At 39.8% G+C, this 14558-nt stretch overlaps 1 protein-coding gene and 1 pseudogene across 1 annotated transcript in view; one reads left to right on the top strand and one right to left on the bottom strand.

Moving 5' to 3' along the window:
- The window catches only part of UVRAG (UV radiation resistance associated), a 364001-nt gene that overhangs the window by 79311 nt on the left and 270132 nt on the right, over positions 1–14558 (bottom strand). Inside the window, 1 exon segment of the mRNA XM_059930781.1 lies at positions 5917–5995. Coding sequence (XP_059786764.1) covers positions 5917–5995 — 79 coding nt within the window.
- Positions 7265–9743, top strand: LOC132369503 (U6 snRNA-associated Sm-like protein LSm4; annotated as a pseudogene).

Consider the following 14558-nt stretch of genomic DNA (forward strand, 5'->3'; position numbering starts at 1 on the left):
AAAAAAATCCATTGGGGTTTTTGCACTTTGAAGAGATCTTTAGCTGCACATGACTTCATAGCAACATACATTGGTCATTTTGAAAATACTGGCTCATTGAGCTATATACATTTTAAATGCTGACACATTCATTATAAAATATTTTAATCTCATTTGTTAAATATCACTACCAACTTCATCAAAAACACCTTTAAGAAATGGGAAGCTGTCAAGGTCATGGTGGCAAATGCAAGTTTTCCGACATACTACCGATACCGTCATTCAAAATCTTGAATCTCATCATCAGTTGATTTCCTTTAAGAGGCTCACTTCATTTTTGAAAAAAATGTCTGCCAAATACCTAAGTCTGTATTCTTGGCTGTGTGTTAGTCAATCTTTCAAGATGGTGCTCCATGAAAAATATCAGCTGGTTTAGTTAGCAACTCAATTGCACAAGTGCTTTATGCCTATTTCCCTTTCCATCACACAGAATATTAAAAAAATAGGTAGTCAAGGGTCAACATTTAATATAATTAATAACTTTTACTGCTTCATCAAGGACATTCTTTTTTTTTTTTTTTTTGCTGCGTTGGGTCTTCGCTGCTGCACGTGGTCTTTCTCTAGTTGCGGTGAGCAGGAGCTACTCTTCATTGTGGTGTAGTTCAGTAGTTGCAGTGTGTGGGCTCAGTAGTTGCGGTGTGCGGGCTCAGTAGTTGTGGCTTATGGGGTCTAGAGGGCAGGCTCAGTAGTTGTGGCGCACAGGCTTAGCTGCTCCACGGCATGTGGGATCTTCCCAGACCAGGGATCGAACCCGTGTCTCCTGCATTGGCAGGCGGATTCTTAACCACTGCACCACCAGGGAAGTCCCAAAGACATTCTTAAGTTAAACTAGTTTTTGCCTTTTTGTTTTGTTTTGAAACTATGAGTTTGCTGAAAGTGCCCCTTTTTCTATCTTAGGTCAACAAACTCATGTTCTGAAACCAATTTCCTTTCCCTCTCCCTAAGACTTTACTCCTTCAAGTATCCCTTCTTTACCTTGTATTAGCAATTGCTCTCTTCATTTGATCACTCTCATCAGGATATAAACATGCCCTGATATTTCCCATCTTAAAAAATAAAACACACCAAAAAGGTTCCACATCCCCACAAAACAAATAAAAAACAAAAAACAAAACAAAAAACCCAAAAGACCTCCCTTAAACCTAGAGTCTTTTCCAGTTATGAACCCACATGTCTATCTATCTCACTGCACAAAAAACACCTCAGAAGGATTGTCTATAATCAATGGCACTTCCTCACTTCCTATTCACTCTTCAACACACCTGCTGCTCTACTGAAACTGCTCGTTAATGACTTCCATGTTCCCAAGTCCATTGGATACTTTATCTGACAGAAGGAGCTCACATATTTAGTTGACTACTCTTTCCTTCCAGAAATTTACTTCTCTTAGTTTCCAAATTATTACTTTCTCCTGGTTTTCTCTCTACCCAACTGGCCATTCCTCACAGTCCTTGCTGGTTCGTCCTCCTCTATCCAACACCTAAACGTGATTTCCCAGGGCTAAATCCCACGGCATGTTTCTGTCTGCATCTGTCTCTCTCTGCTCTGGCTAGCTCTGCATTCTCTTCCTGGTTGATCGCACCTGGTTCCATGGATTTAAACATCATCTTTATATTCATGACTACCAAATTTGTACCTCTAGTAACTGACCTCCCACCCTGAGTCCAGACACATATATTCTGTTGCTTACTTGACGACTCTGCTTTGGATTTCTAAAAGGCAACTCAAGCTTAACATTTCCAAAGCAGAACTTTTGGTTCTACCAACCCGCATCTCTTGGACCCTTCCCCATCTCAATAAACAGCATTTTCATACACCCAGTTGCTCATACTCAAAACCTAGGAGTCATTCTTGATTACTCCTTTTCCTCCATCTCCCACATTCGATCCATTAGTTCATCTCCCATAATATACTGCAACATATAACATTAGTTTCAGGTATATACAACATAATGATTCGATGTATGTATATATTGCGAAATATTCACCATGATAAGTCAACATCCATCACCACACATAGTTACAAACTTTTTATTTTCTCGTGGTGAAACTGTTAAGATATACACTCTCAGCAACTTTTGAATATACAATACAGTATTAACTGTAGTCAACATGCTGTACATTATATCTCCAGGACTTACTTATTTTATAACTGTAAGTTGGTAGCTTTTGACAACCTTCATCCATTTCTACCACCCTCTACCCCCACCTGTGATAACCACCAATATGTTCTTTTTATCTATGAGTTTGGGGTTTTTTTTTAATTTAGATTCCACATGAGTGAGATCATATGGTATTTAATTCACTTAGCATAATGCCCTCAAGGTCCATCCACATGTTGTTGCAAATGCCAGGATTTCCTTCTCTTCATGGCTGAATAATATTCTACTGTGTGTGTGTGTGTGTGTGTGTATGTGTGTGTGTGTGTGTACACATGTACACACACCACATTTTCTTTATCTATTCATCCATTGATGGACACTTAGGTTATTTCCATGTCTTGGCTATTTTAAATAATGCTGCAATAAACAAGGGGGGTACAGGTATCTTTTCAAGTTAGTGTTTTCGTTTCCTTTGGACAAATACCCCAAAGTGGATATGCTGGATTAAATGCTGCCCTTTTCACTTTGCAGGGTGATGATGAGGGTCACATAGATATATATGTATATATATATATATCATTAGCTACAAAGCTTTCCACAAACATAAGATAAAAGTATTAGAATTTTTGACTTACTACTTTTTATACTCTAGGAACTAAAAGCAAACTACTGTGCTATACACAAATACTAATATAATGTCCTTATAAACTTACTGACAATTATGGCAGGAGTTGGTTTCTTAAATCAACATTAATTACACTGTACCTGAATTTTACCAGGTCCATTCCTATAGTGTTGCAGGCTGCCCAACAGGGAAGACTATTCCCAGCCAAAGGGGCTGGCACTTGAAAAATATTAGTAAATGGTGCTAAGAACAAGGCATTTTGCTTTATTCACTTTCAATACCCAACCCAGCACACACACCCCTTTAGACAGTAGTGACAGGAAGAGGGCAAGCAGACCTTACCAACCCTCTCAGCTCTTCAAACAACACTTGAGGATTTCTACTTGAAGGCCTGTCTTTCTAAGCTTGTGCTTTCAAAACTTGAGCTGGACCGATCCCAAATACTGAAGTAACAAATATTACTAAATTCTGTCATTTCCTCTACCAAAAAAGTGATTTTACTACTATTTCTGGCTGTGATGAAAGGTCCTATTGACTATTCAAATCCTCAACCAAGTTATGGATGCCGTATTAAATGACTTCACTCCTTTTTCTCTGGCACTTTAACACATGCCAATGCTTTCATCCACCTCCACTAACGTGGCTTATAAATTACTGAGGTGGGACCATTTTAATAGTATGATTTGTTCACATCTCTAGAGTCTAAATGGGACTGACTGAGAAGACAAACTCCCCTTTGACAACATGTATTGGTATATATGTATATAAAAATAAACCTTCACAAGTTAGAAATATCTTATTAATATAATACCTGGTTAGGAGCCATAATAATTAATGGTTCTTTGATTTGTTATAAGTTGAAATGTAAGAAAGTGATGGTAGTAAGGCTAAAGACAAAATGGAGTTAAAGTGAAAAAAGTTGAAGGTCACAAATTTGCTAAAAGTTTCTTTCTAAAGGCTCAGAAGAGGCTTTCTGAATGAACCCTGAAACCTAAGAAAGTCTGTTTATAAGAAGTTTATTGTCATCTCCTTTTAAAACTGCCATCACAGTGATGAAAAAACACTAGAGAGCAAGATACTTGCTCCCTATGGAGTTAGAGTGGTTAACCCATTAAACACACACACAAATGTAATCTCTCAATTTCAAACAGTATAAAGTTGCAGAGGATACAAAATTACTAGAAGTAATCCATTTTTTAAACAGATGAATAAAACTAGTTCCACATACTCGTGGCCTTGGTTTAGTTAAGAATAAAATCAGAAGCTACCTGGGAAGTGCTCTAAAATGGGAACCAAACAGGTGCTAGAGCTGAGTGTGATGTGAAGGGCTGGCTGTCCCAAATTTTCCACTGCACATAGTCAGTCTCCCTGTTGGTCTTGTTCTCAAAGCAAGCTGGGCTATTCTTAGCACCCCTTTATACCATACTGTGCCATTCCTATTGGGCCCTGAGAAGGAAGAATTAAGTGTGTGCGCGTGCGCACGTGTGTGTTTGAAGCTGGGATTTATGAGGAAATCCAGGGATTTCAGCCCTAGCCTTAATCAGGAGTAGGTTTCACCTGGAAACTTCCAACAGACTTCTGATCTTAGGCCGTATGTGTTTTAAAGCAAGAAACAGAAAATAGGGCAAAGAGAGAAGAATCTCTGAACTCGGATCAGAACTTAGTTCTACTAAATGAGGCCAACCTTCCTGACATCCTGACTCCCAGACTCTGGACCCCAGTTTCCAGGTGCTCTTTTCCACCTTGGCTGACTTCACTGGAGGTACTCTCTGATTTACTTAGACCTCTTCTCCCTTAATGTATCCTTAGTCTGGCCCCTTCTTGACCATTTCTGTCTAAGTACTACCTTTTCTATGGTATGACATCTGTGATCAGTAACGTGAGCTAGGTAGCCTTGAAATTAAGGTCCTGTTTCCTAGACTGAGATACTCTTCTGCCAAAAATGGAGGGATGGAAAGCATCAGTTGTGGGAAGAATGGCACATGGAAAGATGAGTCATGGGCCAGAGGCTGTGAGCAAGGCTGCTTGCCTGGAATGAAGAACGTGAGCTGGATGGCAGTAACAATAAAAACAGTATGAGTGTGAGGTTATAAGCAAATGATTAATCGAGGACTGCAAACTAGAAATCTGATCCAGTATCAGAAAAGTATAAGAGTCTTAATAAAAACCAATTTAAAAAAAAAACATTAAACTGAGATTAGATGAGGGGAAGAAAGGCAAAGATGACACCATATGGAGGAATTATTCTAGATCCATCAGAAATGAATATGGGAATTGTTCAGTGAGTCTTCAGAATCATACGGCTAAAAGGCAACTCAGGCTCATAAAAACAAAAGCATCACAAACCTTATTGCTTCTATAAAAAGGAAAGGTCTGAGGATACAGCTGATAATGTCACTAAATAACAGCCAAACAGTGGGATCTCATCCATGCGATATTCCAATTGGAAGGATGTCCAAATAAAAACAAGGCGCTGAAGCTGATCTTCCTTTACAACTAGAAAATTTATGGCATGTCCACCTCTTGAAGTAGAGCCAAGTGAGCTAAGGAAATGCTATATATTTCTTTCAGGAAAATGCAAACCCAAGCATCTGACAGCCTTTCTACGGCATGTGGAAAGGCATTAAGTGAGATACGAACTGGTGTGATGTTGGGAGAGCCACAAAAATCCAAGCTGGGTTGGAAGGACCATGTGCTTGGTCTTTTCTTTGGGGCCCTGGATAACAGATGAGGAGACTATTAGGGACTTGCCAAAGTCAGTAAACCTTTACTCCGTAAACAACTCCCAATGCAAAATGAGCCCCCAGAAGTGGTCTAAGAGAAGAAAGCTGTGTGAGAAGAAAGCTATTACCAGTCAAGCTGTAGAGGCAAGAGGTTATAAAGCCCACACATTCAAGTACAGTCTACTAGCAGGTAACAATTCAGTAAATGGTTTCCGAGTTTAGCAGGAGGATTGCAATTTGTACACATTGCTTCTTTGTGGCATTTATAATGGCACAGAAAAGGACTGTGGCCAAAAAAGAACTTTGCATTATCACTGTAACTAGTTAAATAGGAGTCAACTGTAGTACTTATTCATAAAGAGGGTTAGAGATCCAAGGAAGCAGGCTGCATGTGGGAAGTAGGAGGGGAGTAAAGAGGAGTTACTTACCTGTGCTATATTTTTGTTCAGAAGATAGACACCGTAATCAAACTGCAACTTCTCCCCTCCTTTTGGGTATAATGGAAACCTAAAAAAGGTAAAGTAGGGTCAGAAGTTTTCAAAAACTTGAGTAAAACAACCTCCAAGTTGCTGACAAAGGCAGAAGTTTCCTGGATACAGCATAAACATCTGAAGACTTGGACTAAGTCACTTATATAGTCATTGTAACCTATTATCTTAATATCTTCATAACATTAGTCAAATCAGAATGATGGCTGCTTTGTTTCAAAGAAAAAATTGAATAGGTCATGCAATAAGGGACAAATATATAAGAAAGTGACCCACTATCCTCAAGGAGTTGAGGCCACTATGTCTCTTATTTATATATCATAAACCTACCACCCTGAGATTAAGATCCTAGAATTTTTTTTCCTCTAATACTTTGGACCTGACATCTCAACTTCTACTAAAAGGGACAGAAAGATTAAGAAAAATATCAGACGTGAAAGCGATATCTAAGGTTCCTGTTGCTTCTGAGGTGGCTAGTCAAATCAACAGCACCAATGAGCAAAAATTCATCAAAAATTCATTCACATTCGCAGGGGTGGCTATTTGGATGTTACTTCTCCAAGGCAATGTACTCATGCCATAGAGTTCTCATAAGACTTTCCATTTTAACCTGATTCACTGAAGCAACAAAGGCATGAGATCTGTAGATCTCTATAAAAGTGATGAGTTATTTTAGGGAATAAGTTTCCTTCACTATTCCCTTTTCCTACTCCTGCAAATGAAGAAGAAAAGGTTAGAGTATATCTATGTTCTAGTCATATTTTCCCCTGATTCTCAAGACCAAGCATACATTTTGGCCTCTGCAACAGATTTCTCTACAAACAGATCAATCACAACTTAGACAGGGTCAAGAAGAAACTTTACTTTCCTTAGTTTTGCAATATATGACTATTCTTAAGAATAACATAACCTTACAGAAATAAATGGTAGGTGACAATTACTGGATATTCTTAATTTCAATTGTGTTTTAATTGTCTGAGGAAAAGATACATTCCATAATGCTTGGAGGATACTGTTTTCTAGGGAAAATGAAAGAAAGGAAACAGAATTTAAAGCTTTATATTACATTCTCGAGTTGCTGATTACATAATGTCCAAAAGGTAAATTTGTCGTACTGTAAAATTACAGGCACTGGGGAGCGAGCAAGGTCATGATCTGTCTGTATTCTCTACAGTGGAACACCACATGCTTCATACACCCATCAAGAAGATATAGCTTTGTATTTAATTGAAGCTATAAAAAATAAACTAGGACATACGGTTTGGCCCTAAATTGAGATGCATTAAAAATGACAGCAAAGCAAATTCGGGATAAGCAAAGTGTAACACACCAGGCTTTTACAGGGTATCTGGGAATCATTCAAACTTGTATGGGGTAGCCTGCAAAGAAACTACCTAACTGAAAGGATATATTAACAAAGGGGCAATTATGAAGAAATTGACTAGTGTCCTAAAGCTCTATACTGTATAGTTGTTATACTATAAACCATTACATGTAGACTATCTGCATAGCTCTCCAAACTCATAAATATCTCCACTTCCAAGTTATAAATGCAGAAACTGTTTCAAATGTTGGAAAAGTAAACTGAAATAAGCATACATTGAAAACCAAGCCTCTGAATCCTGAAGAATAGATCTTACGACATTGACTTTATTACTTCATTGGGACTTCTTTATAGAAAGAAGGAGCCCCAAGGTGTGTATGTACCATTAAAACAAATCTAAAGAGTGATTAGAGCCAAAGGTTCAAATAGGGAAACTTTAAGACAGATCAAATATTAGGACAGAGTTCACATCTTATATTGCTTTCAAATTCTTAAGGGGTCATGTCAAGTTTAACAGTATAATAGCTTCTAACCATTACACAGTCATTTTACTCTGCGAAAGTACATGGATTTATAGATCTATTAAGCAATCTAGAAAAATGAAATCCATCTAAAAGGGTAAAACCTATTACCATCAGGATATAAGATACAAATCAAAGGCATCTTAATTCAATATACATAGAGAATCTCATTAGCAAACTGCAGAAGGTTTAGATAAGAATGTGGTCATTCAAGTACAACCAGAAAAATGTCCTTAGCACCATAAGTAGAATTAATTTAAGGGAGTATTAGATTAAATAACTAGAGGGATAACTATACATTTCCTATTATTATACTTTTACAGAAAATGCAATTAAAATGAGCAATATTAAATTCTTTTCCAAATTAAATTATATTTCCAAGTTGTTTGAAAAATTCACTGACTCCACCTGGTAAAAGTCAATGAATTAGAAAGCAATAAATAGATTATCTGTGAAGATGGTTTGGAGCTCTTTAGTACCTAATAATTTCCGTGTGATTAAAGAATTATGACATGAGTACCAAAAAGCCAATGTGATCCCAGGTTGTATTAACAGAAAGAGAGCAGATAACCAGGGAACGTGCTAGTGCCAACTATCAATACTTAGTACGGGGTCAGATGATACTGACAGATCTATGTTTAGTTCTGGGAGTTAATATTTCTTTTTACAAGCATACAGATAAATACTGGAACCTTTCTTATAGGTTATGTTTCTTACAGGTTTTGTAATAATCTCATTTGACTATAAAACGCATGCAGTGAAGCAGAGTGGTCCAGTGCTTTTGTTATTTAAAAGAAACTAACTTGCCTTGGTCACCTACTTAGTGGAAAAGATATGACACCTCAGCATTAGGTCTTCAGTTATATACTCAGTATTCTTTCTATTGTCACTGGGTCCTTTAGAGAAGAACACCCAGGATGATTAGAAGAACGGGAGCCATAGTTTTGAGAGAAATGGTTGATGGACCCACAGGTGTTTAGCCTGGAGGGCAGAAGTCTCATGGACAACAAATGAAGGACTTTCAGAGAGAAAAAAAGCTGGTTTTGTTCTCATGGCTTCAAGCAGGAAAACCCAAAGTTGATGGCAAAAAGTTACAGGAAAGTTGAGATCACCACAGAATTAGTCAAAATCCAAAAGATCTTGAGTAGAGGAAGCTAAGCAGAGGTCGGTCAACCAATAATAACCATGCGGTGAGCTGCGGCGGCTGTGGTGGAAGTGGCCGGGGAGCCCGGTCCCCGCTGGCACCGTGCTTCACTTGTGGCTGCTGAAAACGGCTCAGAATCACCCACTGTTGGTGGAGCTCAAAAACGGGGAGACGTACAATGGGCTTCTGGTGAGCTGCGACAACTGGATGAACATCAACTTGCGGGAGGTGATCTGCAAGTCCAGGGACAGGGACAAATTCTGGCTGATGCCCGAGTGCTACATCCGCGGCAGCACCATCAAGTACCTGCGCATCCCCGATGAGATCACCGACACGGTCAAGGAGGAGGTGGCGGCCAAGGGCCGTGGCCGTGGGGGCCTGCAGCAGCAGAAGTGAAAGAAGGGCCATGGCACGGGGGGTGCCGGGCGAGGAGGGATCCCAGGGACCAGCAGAGATCAGCCAGAAAGGAGGCCGGGCAGAGAGGCGGGCAAACAGTGAGCCGCCCCTCTGTTCCCCAGGGACTGAGCCGCAACCACCGAGCATCTGCTCCCACCCCCGAGGCTGCTTTTCTATGCTCCAGTTTATGAGTCTGTTCAGAACAAAACGAAGAGGCAGGTGTCTGGGTAGGACCCCCTGCCTGTCATCTGTGATCCTCCTCTTTTTTTGTTAGCCAGGAGTTCTACAGTTGGAAATGTTATTCTGTGCTTCTGGTTTTGTGAAGTCGCAGCAGACTTGATTCCTGGAAGATTCTGTATGTAATGCATCTTTAAAGGCCTCACTCTTTTTTTAAGGTCAGGCATTTTCCAAACAGGTCTGTTTTGCATTTTGTGTTAGATCCCTGTGTGATGAACAGAGGGGAGGTTTTTATTTTAAGCTGTTTGCACTGAGACTGACAGCCTGGAGAATTTCCTGAAACACGGACCCCAAAATTGCCTTTTCAAAATGAATCCAGATGAACCTTTGCCTCAGAAGCTGTTCTGGGGGACAACACTGGGCCCCGTCCCATCACTTCCTCTCTCCCTCTTTGTGTGACAAAAAACAAAAAACAAAACAAAAAAATGAAAAACTACAACTATGAAAACAAAAACAAAAAACCCCCATGCATTCAGGGGTCTAGTGGGCTGAATGGTGGTCCCCCCGAAACATATGTCCATATCTGGAAACCCAGAACCTGTGAATGCAACATTATTTGGGAAAAGGGTAAGAATCTTGAGATTAGAATATCCTTGAATATCCGGTTGCGCCCTAACTCCAGTTAAGTGTCCTTATAAGGACACAGAGGAGAGACACAGAGAAGAGGAGAAGGTCGCCTGAAGATGGAAGCAGAGATTCGAGTTACACAGCCACAAGCCAAGGAATGCCTGGAGCCAGCAGAAGCTGGAAACGGCAAGGAAAGAATCTCCCCTAGAGCTTTTGGTGCCCTGCTGACACCTTGATTTTGGACTTCTGGCCTCCAGACTATGAGAGAATAAATTTCTGCTACTTTAAGTCACCAAGTCTGTGGTAATTTGTTACAGCAGCCCTAGAGCCTAACACGGGGGGGAATCAAACACTGGATGACCCATTGGACTCGATGAGGTATAGTAACTCATCCGTCTCCAAGATTCTGTAATTCTGAATATGCCAAAATAAATATGTTGACTATAACTTCATATTTCCTTCAGGAACCAAGAAAATATTTCAAGAGTATAATGCCAAAGGGTCACGATGATAGGCATCAGCTAAGGCTGCAAAGTAGACCTACTGAAGTGCTAGCAAATGAAATGTGAGAAAAAGAGATTCATATGTATGGTCTGAAAGTAGGAAAAGTTTTAAAATTAAATTTATATATATATAAATATTATATATAATACATATTCAAATTACTTCACATGTGTATATGTATATATGAAGGATATGCCACAATTTGGAATAAAACTGTAAAAGAAATTTATTTTGAACCTTTCTTATTTTCAAAAGATACAATTATCATAAGCCCTTCCCTCTCCTCCCCAAACCAGACATTTTTTAAAAGGACTCCACATTGGTTAGTTTCTTGCCTTCACCTTCGGAGCCCCACATCCACGTCTGGTTCTTTGATGGCTCAGCTGGGGATAAGGATATGGCTATAGTTAATTCAAAATTTTTATTATGCATATTAAGATCACTTCTGCTCATTGTGTTTGTAGAAAATGTGACAACACATCCTCAGTATGTTCTGAGGCCATGAGTTTACTTCAAACTCAACTTACTTTCTCCTGTCTAGATTAGTCTTCTCCCACAACTTTTATCAGTTACTCAGGCTTAGAGTGGCATTCAATTTTTACCCTTTTTTGCATTTTATATATGCAGTGATCCACCAGGTCCACAAGCCATTTTCCCTGTGAAACATTCTCAGCTCTCCGTTCCCATCGCCACTCTAGAAAGTTCTTTGTTGTTGTGTGGACTGTAGGAATGTTTAGCAGCATTCCTGTCCTCTACTCACTAGAAGGTAGTATCATTATTTTCCTTCTTAAGTAAGACTTTTTATCATGTCACTTAGCAGCCCTGCTTCCTAACCAGTTATTGTTTTAAATTTCAACTTCTCTGCCTAGCTTTCAAGGCCTTAGTGATCTGAACTGTCAGAGTTATCTGCAACCTTATTCTGTTCAAGTGGTTTTCTCAGTCTCATGAACACACCAAGCTCATTTCTCTCTGCCTTTGCACACTTCCTGAAAATGCCCATGTCTCTCTTTCCTTCCACCTGGCAGAGTAAAAGAGACTACTATGTTTTACTTTGTCATGACTAAAAAAAGAAAAACTCACATTTTTCTGCTGAGCTGTATAATAACACTAAAGCTTTATCTATAATTCATTCCAAGTTGATGAGGATGCAGTAAAACTGTAAGGCAGGCCAGAGGCACACAAGATAAAAAATGGCTGGAGCAGAGTGAGGGAAAAGGAAGAGGAGATAAAGTCAGCAAGGTAATGGGTCCAGATCATGCAAGGTCTAGTAGGTCAGAGTAAGGACTTTGGTTTTTACTCTGAACGAGAGGGGAAGCTCTGGAGGGTTCTGAAAAGATGAGAGACACAGATGCTTTGGCTTCTCTGAGAGAACAAACTGCAGGGGAGGAAGAAAGGAAACATGGAGAGGCTACTGCAAAAACCCAGCCAAGAAAAGAGGGTGGTATGAACCAGGATGGTAGCTGTGAAAGTGGTGAGGAGTAACTGAATTCCTGTATTTTGAAGATAGAGCCAAATGATTTGTTGAAAGATCTTACATGAGGTGTGAGAGGCAGAGGAGTCAAGGATAACTTCAAAGTTTTGGGCCTAAGCAACTGATAAAATGAGGTTGTCACCTTAATTTGATAAAAGTACAGGCGACATTAAAATAGACAGCTAGGGGGTGGGGTGAGGAACAGAGTATGAGTGCTCAGTGCTAGAAGATTGGGCTGGAGAGGCCAGCAGGGACCAGACTGCACAGGGTCCTGTAAACCACAAGACATCTAGACTATATCCTTAAGGACAATGGGAGGATAATTAGAGATTTCTTAAGCACGAGAGTGACAGAATTGGGGTTTATATTTCTTAAAGACCACTCTGGCCACAGTGCAGTAAATAAAGGGGAACAAGACCTGGTTAGGAGGCTGTTGCAATGGTTCAGACCAGAATGGTGATGGTTTTGATTACGGTTCCAATAGTGGAGACGAACATATGTGAACAGATTTGAGCTATGATTTGTAGGTAGAGTGCAAGACTCTGTGATAGACAGTTGTGACAGTGGTGAAGACAGAGGGGTCAAAGATGACCCTTCGGTTTCCTGATTGAGTAACTAGGTAGATGGTGGTGTCTGTGAACTGAGATAGGGAATGCTGAGGAGGAGCAGGTGTATATACTTTACATGTATATAAGATAGATAACATATTTTACATAAAATATTCTTATACATAAAGTTAAGAGAAATTTGGGGTAAAAATATCAAGAATTACAAAACCTTAAAGGGAAACTTAAAAAAACCATAAAGAAGAGCGTTGTTTCAGAGCCTTAAGAATATCAACAAGAGATGGGGAAATGAAAAGGGGTCTAAGAAGGACTGCTCAGAAAGATTTGAGGAAAACCAAGTGTCTCACCAGAAAAGCACAGAGAAAGTGTTAATTTAAGAAGGAAGATATCATCAGTAGTCAAATGCTGCTGACAGTTCAAGCAACGGAGACATGAAGACATGTCTATTGGATGCAATTACATGAATTCATTGGTAGGTAGCTTTGGTAATACGGTAAACACAAGTTTAAATGAAGCAGTGGGAGATGAAGGAAGACTGGTGTGAGTTCAGGAGTGACGAGGTGAGGAAAGGGAGATGATGTGAAGTTTGCCACAATGAGAAGAGAGCTCAGTAACACGGTGAAGCATAGTGGGATGCCCTGAGAAGGTGAGAGGGAACAGGGTCTCCATCCTACAGGTGGTGAGAGCACAGGAGAAGGATTTGCCTTGGATGGCAGGTGGGCCAAGTCTCCCATTATAACAGGAAGGATGAAAGAAACTGATCACTATGGAAACAGTTTATTCACTCAACAATTCTTCACTGAACTCACACTGTGTGCCAGGTATGGTGCTAGGTGGTGGGGATACAAGGGTGAGCAAACACAGACAATGGAGCTTAAAGTCCAGTGGAGCAGACATGGCTCACATAATCGCACCAACAAATACATAGTTTATAAATGAAGTACTCTGAAGGAAAGGAACACTATTCCAGAAAAGAGGTGGACAAAAAGACTGAGAGAGTCAGGGAAGACTTCTGAGAGAAAGTGACATTTTAGCTGAGACCTCAAAGATGAGTAGGGGACTTCCCTGGTGGTCCAGTGGTTAAGACTCCGTGCTCCCAATGCAGGGGGCCCGGGTTCGATCCCTGGTCAGGGAACTAGATCCCGCATGCTGCAACTAAAAGAGCCCACATGCCACAACTAAGACCCAGCGCAGACAAATAAATAAATAAATAAATATTAAAAAAAAAAAAAAAAGATGAGTAGGAGCTAAGGGAAGGAATGTTCCAACTAAAGGAAGCAGCGTATGTAAAGAACCACTGCAGGGGTAAGCATGCTGCTTCATGGAATTAAAAGAAGGACAGTATAGTTGGTCTGAAGGGAGTTCTGGCGAGAGAGGAAGCTAAAGCTGGATAGGAAGGTAGACTATGCAGGGCCCTCTAGACCATAGTTTGATTTTTTTTCCTAAGAGAAATAAGAAACCATGGAAGGATTTTAAACAAAGGTGTAACTTGCTTAGATTTTCATTTGATACATTCCTTCTTTAATTAACCCTTTCTCCTTGAACTTTCCTGACAATGACCGATATGCATTTTGAAAAAAAATATGCTGACTGCTGTGGAGAATGGTTTAGAGAAGGTGAGACCAGCGTGTTGCAGTAATCTAGGTGAGAGATCACGGTTGCTCAGACTAACGTGGTGATATTAGAAATGGAAAAAAGGAGACTAATTTGGAAGACTTTTAGGAGATAACTCATAAAGATTTGGTTATGGTTTGGAAGTGAAGGGTGATAGATAGAGAGGGATCATGAAGAACTCAATGTTTTGTTTTGCCCAAATGAATGAAAGTTTGATCAAATGGTAGAGCAACTTCAA

The sequence above is a fragment of the Balaenoptera ricei genome, chromosome 8 (genome assembly GCF_028023285.1).
Source record: "Balaenoptera ricei isolate mBalRic1 chromosome 8, mBalRic1.hap2, whole genome shotgun sequence".
Lineage (NCBI taxonomy): Eukaryota > Metazoa > Chordata > Mammalia > Artiodactyla > Balaenopteridae > Balaenoptera > Balaenoptera ricei.